The 17,703-nt window shown below is 43.1% G+C and overlaps 1 protein-coding gene across 1 annotated transcript; it reads right to left on the bottom strand.

Moving 5' to 3' along the window:
- Window positions 1-287: 287 nt before the first annotated feature.
- LOC139817710 (uncharacterized) lies at window positions 288-17,113 on the bottom strand. Its single transcript, XM_071785991.1, has one exon. It carries the CDS (start codon window positions 17,072-17,074, stop codon window positions 13,556-13,558), a length of 3,519 nt encoding a protein of 1,172 aa, XP_071642092.1. The 5' UTR covers window positions 17,075-17,113; the 3' UTR covers window positions 288-13,555.
- Window positions 17,114-17,703: the final 590 nt, after the last annotated feature.

Genomic DNA, 17,703 nt, shown 5'->3' with positions numbered 1-17,703 from the left:
TACGCAGCTTTTTTACCATATATAATACCATATATAATATATATAATATAACGATAACGAAACTGTCGTTAAGAGCTACAGAATAGACCCACAGCATTACTATTCATCTCGCAATTTTTCTAAAATTCAGTATTCTTGCAGTTGCCTTCTCGTTTTATTTTACATTTATTTCCTCATACGATTCTCAGATACGATATCTCCACAATATATCTCGGGGATTCTTCTTTGAAGTTATTTGTAAAAAAAATATGTAATTGGAGGGTGGGGTATAAAAGAACAACGAGAGCTTAATGTTTGTTAGACTATATTATTGGACGTGTCCAACTATCTTCTTGGCTAACAAATAATATTTATCCGACGAACAATCTCTATGAACTTACAATGTAATTTTGATTTTGAATATTTTGATTTTGGATTTCTCCTCCTCCCACGCTTTCATTTCCCTCTCACACACTTTGTACCCTCAGTCGCGCGTCGGCGATTACGCCAACGGGCCGCCCCCCTCCCCCCGAAAAAATGTCATGCACGAAGGAGAGATATACAATATATAAGGTAAGGTGCAGAGATGCACGCGCGAAAGAAATTACCTCTATGACAAAATCGTCGTCACGATCGTATGTGAATTTCAAAAATATCTCTCGGTCGCAGGTAAAAATACTTTTTTTTTTGACACCGGAGCACAGCACACTCTTCGTCCATATCACATATCTAATTTGTGTAAAAGAAATATCATTGTATAGCGGCCGCCACTTTACGTATTAAATTTACGTATCAAATATCTTGGTCTCTATCTCCTTCTTTCTATATCTACCGAGTTGGCTCTTTAATTAAAATATTATATATGTTAGGTATGTATAGTATTTCTATACGAGTTAAAGTTGCGAGTGATTGATATACAATCTTTTACACAAATCAGTTACAGAAGACGCGTGCACTCTCTCGCGCAATAGTTTCTCATTCTAGTTAATTTAATCATACACACATCATTATATTACTCTCAGTTCTTTATATATATTTATATATTTATCTATATATATAATATATCTATATATATATATATATATCTCACAGATATAGATACACAATAATTCTTAATCTCACAAGATCGTACTAAACTTATCATGTATAGCTAATACCGTTTGTCACTTCCTGAAAATACGAAAACGAAAACGTCATAGAGAATACGGTATAAACGCTATAATTATACTATCGCATAAATACTTATTAAATATATATACGGTAGATGAAAGCATTATCATAGGAACGTTCGTTTTTTTTGCTGCTGTTCTTACACGCTAAATTACCGTTAAGACTTAAGATGGGAGAGGGTGGCGATTACCGCGTAATGAATCGATATCATCTTGTTTACGAAAACTCTCGTGTCACGTACAAAAGCTAATACGTATGATATATCTGCGTGAGTCTTACCGATCTAAAACGTTGGCAGAGTGTTTGAAAACTTAATAAATTCGTCCTCGAGAAGAACTTTGGCAAAAATGTACGACAGGACTCGTTAATTATGCGACTTCGTCCTTCGCAAAGATACAGACGCACAATAGTGACGTCCTTCCTAAGTGACATTAGAATAGAAATGAACAAGAGTGATTATACCTGACCTGTTTTACGTTTCAAATCGCGAATGGAAAGTCTGAAAGAATCTAAAAAGGACAGCGTTCGGCGGATTGTCGCGAGAAACGCGATGACACCTGTTCGGATTTGATTATGCCATGTTCATCACACATTTGCGCAGTTGTATATTAAATATTCATACTTCGATGTACATTTATGCTTTTTGATAATCGGATACAAAAGATACTCTACGGTCGAAAGATAAGGCGGAAATTATGAACTCGTCACACGGAGCTTCGTGCGGATTACAGTCTTTCGATTTTCGATAACTTCAGTAATATCGCATTGCATATACACCTCGCAATAATTATAGCCTGTAAAGTAACATAGAAAATTACGGTGACTCTTCCCGGCCGGTTTATTATGTACATATTCTAATTCACACACTCCGGTAAATATTTAATAATAATTCGTCGCTTGTAAGTATATATGTGTGTGTTTCGATCCGATATCATCATCACACTTGTACTTTTTTTTTGTTTACTCAGTAGACAAGTTTAATTATGCTATTCCCGTTGTCGGTCAAGGAAAGGAGTAACTATATAGGGGACCCTGAATTGTGATGCTTACGATCGTATTAATTTAAGTACCTACCGCCCTGCCGGCTAAAATTCTCCTTGCGGTATCGCCCTGTCGATTTAATCACTAATTTTGATTATCCTCGAAACTTACACATTGTACATGTACATGCGTTACGTATTACGTGCCTTAACTCTACGTCACCCTCTTAAAGTAATGCTTAATTTTAATAACGTCGCGCATTGCGTACACGTACGATCACGTCTGCATTGAATTGATAAGCGAGAGAAGAAAAGAAGAGGTTTTCGAAAAGTTAAAATAAACATGACGCATCCTGTTTTATAAGAGTACAAGAGATAAAATTACAATTTACACATATATAATTCTAATTGTAGAACATTTTAACTATTCTTCACTCTTCATTCTTCGCTCAGTGTGTTTTGCGTTGGGCAATAAAAGAAGAAATTTTCGAAAAATTGGAAAAAACACAATAACACATTCTTCTTAAGAAAAATACGTGAAATATTAATCAAGATTTATACATGTATTTCTAATTGTAGACACTTTAACTATTCTTCGCTAAGAGTGTTTACGGGCAATAAAAGAAGAGATTTTCGAAAAGAGCATCATCTTTGAAAGAAACATGACACATTCTTCTAAAAAGAATAAGAAAAATAAAATTAAGGGACTTCCCTAGTGTGACAGGGCCTAAAAATGAATGATTTTTAAAAGGAAAACGACAAAGTCAACGGCTGCAATCGTGATGACAGTTTTTTCGCGGCGCTCCAAAAAATGGCTGGCACGGGCTTTAATAACAAATATAAAATTTTGAAAAAATTTGTATGCACTCTTGAAATATACTAAAATATGTGGAAAAAGTTGTTCATCAAGCTTTGTTGTTTTCTTTTTAAAAATTATTCATTTTTAGGCCCTGTCACACTAGGGAAGCCCCTTAAGATTTACGTATGTATTTCTCATTGTAAATCTTTTAACTATTCTTCACTATTCATTCTTCATTCAAAGTGTGCTCTGCAACAATATAAAATATTCGGAGGATTTTTATCTTCTCGACAAAATAATTTCTTTTTACACGAAACAGTTATGTAAAACGACGATATTGTTTCGGCATTTTTTTTCGCTCATCGATTAAATGACGTGTATCGATACGTTCGCGCGCGAATAGGATACGGGTTGGTCCAGTTCTATCGGGGCCGTCGTTGTTCGACGTAACGAGTCTACTCCGACCGGACTAACCTGACGTGTCGCTCGATAAAGCTCAATTTAGGAACCTAGCCGTTTACAATATAATAGGAACTGAATTTTCTTCGCGCGACGCGAACCTTCATCGTCGTCGTCGTCGTCGTCGATGCGCAAGGTCATCTTTGATAAACGCCGCGATAATCGCGACGTTTCTTCACGCGAGCGCTCCGCGCGCGTCATCTCCGCAGATGTCTGAGTAAAGATAAATTTGTAAAAATTCATTGCTGAGGTAGCCACGCGATTCCTGAGGACTAGCATTCCGTAGTTGCGTCATTGGGACATTATTGTTATTACAATATAATATCAGCGTTTATATACGGGGATGTTGAGGATAGCGGTTCGGAAATTTCCAGAGTCATTCGTCACAGGAAAAGAGATACGATTCAACAAATTGTCTTCTCATACGTTTCGATGATATAACTTTGTAGGGGAAAATTACTACGAAATTATTACTTTATAAATTATGATATCTTGCAATTGATTTTTTGTACAAAAAAAATCGACGTCTGAAATAGCTGATTTGGGGATACTCAGCATTTAAATTTAACGAATACTCATATTTAACTTAAAATTTAAGTATTATATCATCGTAAAATTTATTAGGCATTTTCTTTTCATTATCTTGTATATTCTGTGTGCGTACCGCGCATAACTGGCGTTTGTAATTATGTTTTCAGGGTCATTATTCATTATTGTCTCGAGTTTGTTCAAAATCATAATATAATTGTACATTCGACATTCGAGTTTTCCAAGCTGTAAAATAGGATTGGCCGACTACTAACTATTGTCGACTAATTGTTGATAATAAGCATTACGCATCGCGTTTGTTATCTAATACCACGCAAAAGAAGGAACTGTCTATAAAAAGAACAAATAAATAAACTTTATGTCGCGTTTGGTATCGCTCCTTGGTAATTTCAATGATACTGTTTATGTATTGTTCCTTTTCTTATAGATCAAATCTGGCTCAGGTTGATAGAAAGAATTGATTATTGAAACATTATATTTTATCTATTTTCATTCGTAGACGAGATAATTCTTTTCTAAAGGTCTTTTTTCTGTTATATGTAAAACTATATTAATATTAATTTTAATGGTAATCAACAATTTTAGATACATTCGCATTAGAAGCAAACTGAAAAATTTGTTTTATTAATTATTGTTATCAAATGATAACTATTTTTTGAAAATTACTTTTACAAATATCAGATGTATCTTCTATGATCAAATTAAGATTCCATTAAAATAAAACATTAATAACAAGGTAAATCAAATTAATTAATAAGAATCGGCTTCAGTTTATCTCGGTTTATCTCCGGAATAGAAAAATTTACACAAAACGGAACTTCGAAAGGTATATATTCGCGCAATGAAATCTCAAACAAACTTTAACTCTTCGCGAATCCCCCGAAGTTCGACTCTCGCCGTTATATCACCTTTCCCTCCTTAAAGAGAAGAGCGAAAAAGAGCGCGCGACACGTGTCGCGCAGGGGTTCGCCCTTCTCCCATGTTTCCATGTTCCTCTCACGTCGCTTCAACCCTAATTTCACGAATTCGCGGTGTTTTACAAACTTTTTTTTTGCGCCGGTTCTTCATGATCGACGCGCGCTTCACCCATCTGGCGTGGTCCGTCGTTGCGAAAGGGGCTGTAAAGGCCCAACAATAGCGAGTACACGCGCTAAGCCGACGGCGGTGCAAGATGGGGCGATATAGAAGCAAAATCTTATAAAAGATTTCCAAAATATTGTGTAAATCGGCCAGGAGGGGGAGGGGGACGCGCGCGCCAGCTGAAAATTTGGGGTGAAATCCGTTGAAATGGGGAAAGCGCGTACGCGCGCACCCGGCACGTGGACGCGGCGCTAAATAAATAAAGGGTTGTTGTGCGCGCGAGGCATTTGCCTCCCTGCCTCTGAGGGTGCGCACCAGACGTACGGACCGCACAATGCTCCTGTTTTCAACCCTTCGATTTTCGGTTTTCGATTCCCGTTTCGCGGAGATTCTGCGCTCTCACCCTTCCCCCGGGGAATCACCCGACTGGAAACGCGGCGTGCAACTCGCGGCGCGAGCCCAAAAAGCCGTGAAAGGGTTTCTCCATGCCGGGACAACTGTTTTTGGCTTTTTTTCGCGCTTTTTTTTGCATGATCCACAGAAGGGTTCGTTCGACAAGTCGCACTACAGCGCTCACGAAACATCGGCATTTCCGATATTTTCATTGTTCAGAGTTCACGATGTGTCGCGTTAAATTCATTCGACGATAAATTCGGAGTTAAAAGCGGATAGAATTGAAATCCGAACGCGGATTTTCTGCGTCTTTCTTCTAAATCATTTCTACATTTGTTTTATTTCATCGTCAATGGTATCAGTTTATAGAACAGAAACATCTAAAAATGACTCTTGACTTTTTTTAGTCTTCCTAGCTGTAAAACTAATCAGTTAATGATTTTGGATATGAAATCGATCACGATAATTGCTCGTGACGATGTTATTTACTCTCGAGGATAGCGATATCGTTCGGGTCGTCGGTTGTTTGCGATATTTCTTTCGTTTATGCGATTAAGATTTCATAGTCCATTGAATTTAATGACATCGTTGAGGCGATTCAATATTTATCGCCGTACGTTCTCGATTGATTATGACTGCGCAGTTGCAAAAATACCACAGATTGCGAACTAATCGCCGAGAATAATTAAATTAAGAACCAAGCAGAATAAGTTCTACGCAGGTAAATAAAAGTGACGAAGTTTTATGGAAATTTATTATAAAAACAATATATTTTTTTCCCGGAATAAATAAATTCAATTGTTTATTTCTTCAATCGCGGTGCCGTCGTGTTTTCACGAAATTTTTCCGCATTTTGCTGCGTAGATTTCTTTGATCGTCGGAGACGTCGATTACGGCCGCTGAGAAGTTTCAGGACGGAGAAAAAGGATGCGGATATACGGGTGAGGGTGGCCGCCGTCGCGATGGTGGTGACGACGATCATAACGGCGGTGGTGAAATTATTATTGGAGGATAAAATTTCTACAAGTTGGCGCGAAAGGCGATAGGGGAAGAAAGTGAACGCGGAGGGACGAGATCGCGGAGCGGTCAGTCCGAGAAGGAGCGGAATTGAGAGGGGGAGGCTTTGATAATTGCAATCCACTTCTTTCTCGGGATGTAAGCTGTGGTAGTTGATGAACAGGGGAAGCAGGATGGATATCGTACTGGGTAAATGGAGGGGTGAGAATGGTTCGATACCTTTTTCTGAAATTTGCTATGGATCTTGGTCCGACGGTCCTTTTGTAAATAAATGACGAGGAAACAAAACGATCACGATTATTGTATTCAGCGAGAGTAGGGACGCGATATGGGAGCTAAAAGACGGAATGGCGGCCGTAAGTAAGCTGAAGAATTGCTTGCAAGGTTCTAAGGCTTGAATTTTAGAGAAGCAGATATCTTGCGTTAAGAAATTATTAATGAAAACTTACTTAGTTTTGAACTCAATTTGAATTAATATCCAAATGCATAGATATTATTAAAATCTAACTGAACATTTCTTCAAGTATTTTTAAATTTTGTGTACAATACAAATCGTTACAATAATTGAATTAATTAACTGAGATATTTTAAAGCAATACTCTTTAATTAAATCTTAATATCTTTTATATTAAGAATATTTTGACACAAAACGCGCACGTTTAAAACTCGCAAATATATTTTTAGAAACGGAATTTTTTTTCGCCAAAAAATACCCAGCAAGATCCGTCAGGTACAAAAGTCAACAGCCTCGGATTCTTTATCGCGCGATAACGAACGATAACGAAATACTCTCCATCTTTTGTCTTCACGACCAAAGACTGCCACCCTCGCGCCACGGTCTCCTTCGTTTTCGGGGCTCTTGGAAACCGTAAGATATTATTGATTTTTATACACATCCCCGTCACACCAGGGACACGTCGACGTGTGCGTACGTGGGTGGATTCGTTTTTCGAGCGTGTGCACGCGCGTACGTCTGTGTGTTTACGTAGAGAGAAGCAGGGGGCCTGGGCTGTGTGTCATTTACTCATCGGTCGGTCGTCGCTCGGTGCGAAAAGGACGACCGAGTCCTTCCGCCTTCCCTTTTCAAACCGACCCGACCGGCCATCAAGCGAAAGGAAAACTTCTCTTATATGGCGCAAGCGCCTTCGTGTCCCATCGACTTGTGTGTTCCTTCTGATTGAAAACCGTCGTACCCGCTTTTCCTTTCGTTCTCCCTTCCATTCGATAGCGCTCTGCCGTCGAAACGGAAAATAATGTCTAGCGTTATTTGCCGTTGATTGTAGATAATAAAATTCTCAGTATGCAGTCGTTGAAATTATATTCTTCTCTTTTTTTTTACACAAAATGATTCATAATAAGGCATGACTCATGTGCTATGGAATTATAGAATAAGCATTTTAACATTGGCGACGCTCTTGACTTTGTTATCAGAAATATAATTTATTTTTTCAAGTATCGTATACGTTGAAATTTTTCTTAATGGTATATATGTATATTCTTTAAGTGTTTTAAATGTGTTCCACAACAGTACAAACTCACTGAGTTATTGCATTACTAAAAATGCTCAACATGACATAAAACCAATAACTGACAAACATGGTGTTATCTTAATTTCCTGTTTCACCCCGTGTAAAATAATCCAGAAAACTTACATTCAACGAATGCTCCTTTTTTTCCATTGTTTAGTGAAACTTCTATTTTCAAATGAGCAAAGAAATGAAATGAGAAAACGAACCCCGAGGGAGGCACGCGTCTATAATTTGTCAAATTTAACTTGTTTGAGATATCATTTGTCACCAGTGGTAAAAAGGCACCCCAGGAGCAACACCCTTAAAAAACAAAACCGACGAGTTGGCGGCAGTCTAACAGCCGCCCATCAAACTCTGGATCGGGTAATTCGATATCTTAAAACGAGCGTTCGAAGCCGGTGTAATTCCGGTGAGTTCGAATTTCGATGCTTCGATAGAGACACGAGAGAGCAATCTCTCTGTATTTATTGGCATCGACGCGAACACCGTTGTTAACGTAAAATACATTCTCCCCCGTTTGCAGTAGCGCAATAATTGCTAAAATTAAAAACATAAAAATTGTGCGGATCGATCGAAAGTATATAGCGTGTATTACAAGGAGGACGTAAAAAAAAAGAAAGGCAACAAAAATGAAAGAAAGAGAAAAATAATTTTTTATTTATATATATATATATAATATAAATTTCTTTCGATCACACGTATATAAATAATTAAATAATTGCGGAAACTCAGGCGTGTACATAAAAAAATATAAAATAACAAAAATAATGTGTCTCTCGTAGTTTCACGCAGTCTTACATAAAAAAAAAATATATGCGATTAGTCTAACGACAAAATCGATTGCGCTGGTAATCGAAATACGTCGCCTTGATTACATCGTGTGACTAGATCAGGTATAGGAATTTGTAAATCGCTTCCAAAATGACTAGACATGCTAATTAATTCCCCTAATTTCACGAAATATACACTCTATACCGTATGCACTTGTCGAATGCGGTACTTTTCGTACGCTCCCGTTGTTATTATACACGGATTACACGGTGTACACATAGGTATACGTAATTCACGTTCGCATCGTTCACATTATGAAATGCACTTAGCTTACGACCTTCTTAATATAATTAATAATATATATATCAATGAACAATATATATATATAATATATACTTTGCATATTTTTGTTTGGTTTATGGGTAAATTTTGATTTTGCGCTCAATTACGTTACGAAGGCAATGCTGATTTTGGGCATGCGAGCCGTTGAGATTCTCTCGGAACTTCGTTATAATCTCTTCTTGCTCCACGGCTTCGACATACGTCGACATTCGTGATTAACTGATTACAATTAGCGATCGTCTGTAACTCCGCCAAATTATATATAAATATACTGTAGGTAGAAAACAAAATATTTAATTGGACACCAATATTGATGCAAATAATGCTATTTTTCACTTTCCCGTAACAAAGAATAATATAGTTTTGAATAAATCTTTGGTGCTCGATAAAGAAGGAGGCGGGGCAGACACATTTTCATTCGAGAGAATCTAATGGCGCGTGGTGATTTTTTTTTAAATTAAAAATAACAAATTTATTGTAAACAGTATTGTAAACAGTATTGATGAAAGTAATATTTGTCTGATAATCGTCATCGTCGCCAGATTGCTTTGATATTCAATAACATCTCGATCTGTCATAAATATCTTTCCTCATATTTTTCATCTGGTAACCGTTGTGCCTCTTGCACCGAAACACCAAAGAATTTAATTCGTATACGATCGCTTGCTGTTATCCGGAAATTGTTGCAGCGACGCGCGCGAAAGAACGCACGGCTTCCCCGACGTCGCCCGGATTTTTGTCATCCGCCTCTCGGCGCGCGTGCCCTCTTCTCTCCTCGCGATAATAATTAAATCGATATCCCCGGCGCGATGGTAACGCGTCGCGCACGGGCCATTAAGTGCACAATACGCGTATCTGCATGGGACACAATTAAGAGCGGGGTCGAGGTAGAGCCGTTTTGCATGGACGTGCGCGTTTCGCGTGTCACCGCGCGCGTCGCGCACGTGGGGCAGGAAAAATAGGCGAAGTCGAGGGTAAAGCGGGGGTAGGGGGGATGGGATACCATGTCCCCCTCCCCCTCTTTCCATCCCGGGTAGTTTCGTTCTCAAACTTTTTCGGAAAAATCCCCGCCAAGGTCGCGACCTCCTTCCTCCTTTCTCTGACCTTCTCGCCAGAGGGGAAGGCCAGATGGTAGAGGCCCGTTTGTCCGGGCCCATCTCGCCGGCACGACAATGCCAGCTAAAAATTCGTTTTTCCCCATCGAAAATCGCTCCTTCTCCCTCTGTCCAGCGACCGTTTCCATTTCTTCCTTTTCCATCTTTCTTTTTCTCTCTCTCTCTCTCTCTCTCTCTCTCTCTCTCTCTCTCTCTCTCTTTCTCATTTCTACTCCCTCGATGGATCTGCGTAATGGCCGATCTCTCCTCTCTCCTCCCCTAAGTCATATTAATGCACGCGTGCGCGCATACTAATTCAGATGAATTTTCGGCAACGGCCGGCATCGGTGTGTGCCATGCCCCGTTAAATGACGCGGTTCTCGAATTTCAGCTGCGCGAGCGCGCGGGGAAAAACTTTTATGACCCCTGAGACAAAAACCATGGCTCGTGCCATGGAAATTGTCCCGGAATAAATCATTGCCGTATCTGACATCCGTCCGGCGAATTCGCATTACCGGAACGCGACGGGCACCGAATGTTGCATTTCACCGGGAACCGATATATGTCTAGCCGATCGCGTTATTTATCGTCTCTAGCGCGTCACTCTCGACAGCACTTTTATGGAGCGTAATTTATTTTCTCGCCATATTGCTCTTTGAACTAAATTTTGAAAATTTCGGCACGCAATTGCAAATTATCATTCGATTATTTATTGATTAAACTTAAATTAAAACTTCGTATCTGTACAATTTTTAAAAACATCTAAATACAGTTGTTTTCAAAAATATATGTAAATTAATCTAAACCTGAGCTTGTTCACAAGCTATGTCCTTTCCATCGTTACGTTTTGCTCTATGATATTAATGTTATATTTGTTTTAAGAAGATTTTTTAATTATCTAATTAGGAGATAAAATCTGCTGAAATTTTTAAAATAATTTTTTGGTGAAATAATATTTGCACTCCAAATATTGCTCGGTAAGTAAAGAGAGTATGATTGCGCTGAATAAGCAGAGTTATTATTTTACGATAGAGCAAGGGCGACGTCGTGTAGGCGGAAATGCATCGTGCATGTTTGTTCATCGTGGAGGGATAGGCACACCGGTGTGCTGCGAGAAAACGTGTTTGGGAAGCTAGGCAGGTCAGAACGGCTGCACGCCCAGCAATCGAGAATGTGGTCATTGCGGGCAACAGCTGCCCTTTCGAGCATTTCAATTGTATTAGAGCGCTGACGAAGAAATCGCAGAAACTTTTTCGCAACACCAACCTAATGAAGATCTTTACGGATTTTCCACACACATGATCGCAGAAACAATAGTCTCTACGTGAACATTTGAATATTCCAATCGTTTCTATTCTCTTCGGCTATTTTTAGAAGCAAACGATAATCTAAAATCGTTTTTGCGGAAATCATTAAAATGTATATTGCGCGTCATAAACCGCTTGTATTTCTAATGGATTTCGAGATAAGTATTTATGGGACATTTCCTTGAAACAATTCCGCAGTTATCCGCAACTTATTTTCAAGGAAAAGTCTCGCAATCGCGTCGTTACGAGGGGAGGAGATCGGTTACGACACGATCGAGAGAGAGAAAGAGAGAGAGAGAGAGAGTACACCTGACAGAAACCACATTTATTATAATCGTAACAGATCGGCCCGTCACATTCGGATATATCTTATCGAGACCTGCGTGACAACGAGGAAGTTGGCGGGTAACGCGGTTTCTCAAGCTGCAAAGGCACGAGGTTCGAAACAGCTTTCAAGGAGGAACTTTTAATCTCGGACTCGACCGTCCGTGGCGTTTACCGACTAGACTAGGCAACTCTTAGTTAAAATAATCCGAGTGCGCTACATAGCTCTCGTATGTAGCTCATACATATATAAATCGGGGGCCGTTCGTCGAATATTCGAGTGGATCGAGCTTGGTCGTTTCGCGACCCCCTCGCCCAAGGCGGGGTCGGACGGGGGGCCGATCGTTATATTGATATATTCCGCGGAACATTTACGAGAGACGCGCGCTACATCTCGTCATTATAAGTTAAAAGTTATTTAAAGTCTATGTAATGCGTTGGCTGTGTATACGATTGTACTCTTTGTTGCGGGTTATACTGTGTCCACCCCTGAGTTGGTTGGCGATTCTCTCTGCACATTTGATACCCCAATACCTCCGTTACCATTGTATCGCGCTCTCGCCCACGCGGCTGTACGCGTCGCGACGCGTAATTAGCGGTCGCGCCTAATTAGCGCCGTCCGATGCTTTCTCGGAGTCTAGCGTATTCTACGTGTGTATGATAAATACCTCTCTAAATCTTCCCTATCTCTGAGAAAACTCTCTTCTTACTCACGTAATTAAATATATATATTTATATATAAAATATTGACTAGAACAGTCGCGAAAAGGAAAGTTGATAAAAGACGATGAATGGTTTTAATGCCAATCGATCGATCGCGCTCGATCTTCCGCGCGAATTTCTTTTTTCTTTTTTTTAGTTCACTTGAGCAGAAGCAAAACCGATATGCTAAAGCAAGAGAAAACGGACGAAATGAAATGCGGAGCGAAGAGAATGAAGGCCTCCCGATGTCGAGGAGCCTATCGCGTTTAAAATAGGAACTTTGTCAATCACCCGTTCGTGTTTAAATTAGTTACACTTAAATATTTACAAGAATTATATAACGAGTATGTTCCCTATACTTAGAACAATAATAACAATCTCGTCTCGTTATTTTTCTGGAAGGTTTTTCCCTTCCGAAAGGAGATCGTTTCGGTCTGCTAAATTCGTCGCCCTCGAGAACCATTTCGAAATAAAATACGTGTAAATGTGTCCTACTCCTTGTTGCTTCAGGACGATCTCCCTGTATTTCGAGTTGACGTGTTGCGAAAAAAAACGAGCAATCTCGCGTCGTGGCAACGGCGCGTTTTGGAACGAAATACCGTCAGATGGGATTATCTTCTTACGAAGATAATATTGCACAGTGAAAGATGGATTTTGAACTGATTAATGTCTAAGAAGATAATTCAAAAACTTTTTCCTATTTATAGTGACTATATCTTCTCAGACGTTGAATGGCTTCAGAATTATTTTTTGCACGATGCAAAATTAGCTTCGTAGGAGAAGAATAATCTCGTCTGGGTATCGTCTATTTTTACGTTCGTTCTCCATAAATTAGCAGCATGGAATCAGAGGGACTCACTAATCGGATAATAGGAAAGCCTGCAATAGTCGCTAAAGATACGTAAAAATTAATGGAACGTCAAAGTTATTATAGTGTAAAATAAAACTTGCCGTCTTACATGATAAATAGGAACCGATACCACGTGCTCAGGTCGCAGATGCAGATGCTGCCGCCCGTACTCTTTTAAGACGTGCGATGTAGGGCGATCGCGATTTAAATTCAGGCGGGGGTAAGAGTGAAGGAGGCGGTCAGAGCGTTACCGATTCTGGACTTGACCGGCAAGTAGACTAGAGCCGGCGCGAATCTCTTCGCCGAGCTCGACTCGGCGCCCACCTGCATCAGATCCTGCTCCTCGATCAGGAACGGCTGCATGATGGTCTTGTCAGGGTTCGTGTCCTGCGGCATCGCGTAACAGGCCGGCATCTTCTGCTTGTTCGCCACGTCCTTCAGGGTCTTGCTGAGCTCGGCGATCACGCTCTCCGTCGGATCGCCTATCGCCTTGTGATCCTTCCGCACGTGTTTCTTAATGCGATTCAGATTCGTCGTCGCGTAGCCGCACTGGGCGCACTTGTACACACCCTGAGGCGTCACCTGCACCGCGGTTTCGTCCTGCCGCGGGCAGGACGCATTTCTCGCGGGCTCGGACACGCTCCGATCGGTTTGCGGACTGCATCCCACGCGGTCGTTTTTCGAATCCTGATCAGCTCTGTCCTTGACGTCGCTTGTTTTGACGTCGATGTCCGATCTGAAATTATTCACTAGAGGATGCTGGAATTGCGACAACAGAGAGGGGAACTGATGCTTGGCAAGCAGATGCTGATGAAGCAGCTCCGGCTGATGGAAGTCGTGCGAGCAGATCGGGCATTGCAGCGCGCGATCCCCCTCGAGATTTTCCTGAGAGCTCACGTGGGACCGCTCGTGAAGAAAAAGGAAGGGTAGCACGGGGGTCGTAAAGTTGCAGTAGCCGCAGCGATAGTTCTTCAGTTGAGGTTCCTCGGACGAGGAGCCGAGGAGATTCGACAGCATCTGATTTCCCAGACTCGTGTAATCGACAGGCTTGGCCTGTTGGGCGACCTCGAAGCCATTGGGAATCTTCAGATTCGACGTTGGCTGCGTGTTCTTCGTTGAAGCGACGCTTCTACCGCTGGTTCTGGACGTCGCTTGATACTGCTGCTCCAATTCGTGCCATTTGTCGACCCCTGCTTTCCCGTGGTCGCTCATCAAGTGAGCCTTCAGCCACTTGATGCTGCGGAACCTTCGACTGCAGATCGGACATACCTCGGTGAAGTGGGTGAAGTATCTGTGACTGAGATCGCTCAGTTGCTCCGGTTTCAGTGTCGGATCTTCGGCGCTGGGAGCGTCAAAGGTCTCCTGCTTGTTCGACGTCGATCCCGACGACGTGTTCTCGTCGACGATCCCGTGAGTATTGTGCTTGTGAACCCGCAGGAAGTACTTGCTGCACAGCTCCTTGTTGCAGATGTTGCAGATGACGCCGCCGATCTGCGCGCCATTCTCGATCTCGATGCCGTGCATCCGTTGCATGTGCGTCTTCATGAAATATTTGTTACACAGCTCCTTGTTGCAGATCTCACAGTAACTCGACGTGGGGGTGAGCGATGTCACCTTCCTCTCCGTCGTCGTCATCGTCGTCGTCGTCGTCGTCGTCGTCATTATCGTCGTTTGGCCGCTCGGAGTCTGACTGGTCGGCGTCGAACTGGCGGAAGAGGCGATTACCGTTGGCGGCAGTGTCGGCAGAGTGATAGCGCTGGACACAATGGGTTGATGTTCCTCGCTAATGTGTCTCCTCAGTGCGTCTTGGCTAGGATAATCCTTCTCGCAGAGAGTGCAGAAAATAGTTGAAATTACCGTGGGCGACTTCTGCGGCGGCGACGAGGCTTCGTCACCGGCGACACCGTGTTCGGTCGCCATGTGAACGCGCAGAGCCGACCTCGAGTCACATTCCCTGCCGCACACGGCGCAGGATAATCCCTTGCCGGAATCCAGACCGTTCAGCTGCATGATCATAGTCTGCAGCTTCTGAAGATCCTCCGAGATCGACTCGGTACGCTGATCGGAGCCGTCCAGATCGTATTCCTGCTTCGGCGAGCCGCGTTCCTCGGTCTCGTGCATCTTCCTGCAGTGCGCCTGATACAGACCGATCGTCTGGAAGCGAATGTCGCAAGGTTTGCACTCGTGCTCCTCGCCGCTGCGGTCGTTGGACTCCGCACCCGTCGCGGCAACTTCCGACACGATCAAGTTCAGCGGACTGGTCTGCACCTGGTGCCAAGTGGCGACGGCCGTGCCGGGATTGCCGGGCGATTTCTCGTTGTCCTGCACGACGATGCCGTGCCGTTTCATTTTATGCGTGCGCAGGAAATACTTGTTGCAGTACTCCTTGCAGCAGATCTCGCAGAACGCTTCCGGATTTATGACGCCCAGATGACGCAGAAGATCGACGCTGAAACCGGAATCGCGTGCTTGCTGGATGGACTGGGGCGAGAGGTGTCTCGGGGCCGGCATGAAGGTCGCATCTTCCTGTTCAATGCCATATTCCTGCTTCATAAGCGCTTCCATGCCGCCGGGACTGTCGCGCGGCGTCACTTGGTCCTCCTCGTTCTGCGACACAGAGATCTGCTGGCCGTCCGTCTGCTGATCTGTCGGCGACTCATTGTGCGTTTTCAGCTTGTGCTTTCTCGCGGGATCCTCGTTGCGGAAACGTTTCTGCGGCGGAGTCGCCGGCGGCTCCAGTTTCACACTCGCATTACCCGCGGGGAAGTTCGCGGCGCCGAACACGCCGCTGGCAACGACGACATTGGCGGAATCTAGAGCCACGGTTGACGCCGGCGAGTCGACGTAGATCCCATGCTTGTTGGCCTTGTGCGTCTTCAGGAAGTACTTGTTGCAAAACTCCTTGTTGCACATGTCGCAATACGCGTCCGGATTGAAAATCTTGACCGGCACAGGACCGAGGGAGGATCTGGGGAGCTGAGGATCGGTCAAGGGAAAACTTGGCAGGGGTAGATACTGCGCGAGGGCACCCGGGAAACTCGAGAGCGCCTGTAAGTGATTGGTCATCGTGACGATCTGATTTACCGGGCCGCCCGACCACGATTCGTCGCTCTGCGACTGCATCTGCGTCTGCGACTGCACGTGCTGCTGGCTGCCGGGCGCCAGCCACGTGGTCGCGAAGTTCTTAACGCTTAAGAGACTAACGGGACCCTCGTTAGTCGGGTCCAGCTGCTGCGCCGGCTCTACCTTAATGGCGACAGCCGGCGTCACCTGACTCGCGCCGCCACCGTGCTCGCCGTCCACGTGGACATTGAGCGTCTCGTCGCTGTCAAAGAGCCGGCCGCAGTGCTGGCAGCGAAACTCGTTGTTCAGATTCTCGTCTTTCGACGACGGCGAGTGGTGATGGTGGTGGTGGTGGTGATGGTGGTGGTGGTGTTGTTGGTGGTGGTGATCGTTGCTCAGCAACGGCGATCGCGACGACGGCTTACCTTCGACGTCCTCGTCCCTGCGTTCGTCCTCGCGCGCATCCTCGTGCACGCCCGCGAGGCCGGACGAGACTCTTACCGGCGTGGTCTGCTTCCGACGCTTCTTGGGCCCGGCGTCGGCGGGATCGCCGCGAACGCGCTTCCAGACGTCGCGTTCGCCGCAGCTCGAACCGTCGCTGTCCAGCTCCGTCGCCTCCACCGTCGCCGCCGTGGCCTCGTGCGACGATGTCACGCTCGACGACATCTTGATGGATCTCACGCACCCCGCTGCTCTTCCTCAGATGTTGCCCGTCTAGCAAGGAACAGACAAATGTCTCGCGTTTAAAAAATTACAAAAAAAAAAGAAACGATCTGCCATTTGATAATGTTTTCGTGAAAAAGAAAGTCATAATACAGTTCTCCATGTAACTTAATTTTGCACTTTCCTCAACATTTGGATTGATAAATTCGTATTTAGATATGCATAATTATATAGCAGGAATAGACAAACTATAACTCGCGTAATTGTTATTATATTCTAAAGTATGTTAATAAAAAATTTGTCAAAAATTTTATTATATTTTTATAATATCCCCTTTCGAACTGTAAAGCCCAAAATACTATCTATCCTTTTGTAAAAAAAAGTTTGCTAGCCCTTGATTTAGACATCTATCTATTTAGATGGAATAGCTAGTGTCCAATTTCAAGAATGTCATACAAGAACATCGTAGCACGATATAATATAAATTCCGAATATGTTGTCTCGCGAGCGCGGAGAATCGCGAATGCTCGTCGAAGGCGACATTAATTCGAGGCAGATCATAATGATTTCGCTCGACCGATCTGAGGGGCAGGAGAAAGGGAAAGTTGGGGTCGGCTAACGAGCACTTCGTG

Source organism: Temnothorax longispinosus, chromosome 8 (genome assembly GCF_030848805.1).
Source record: "Temnothorax longispinosus isolate EJ_2023e chromosome 8, Tlon_JGU_v1, whole genome shotgun sequence".
NCBI lineage: Eukaryota > Metazoa > Arthropoda > Insecta > Hymenoptera > Formicidae > Temnothorax > Temnothorax longispinosus.
This window is presented reverse-complemented; position numbering and strand designations above follow the sequence as displayed.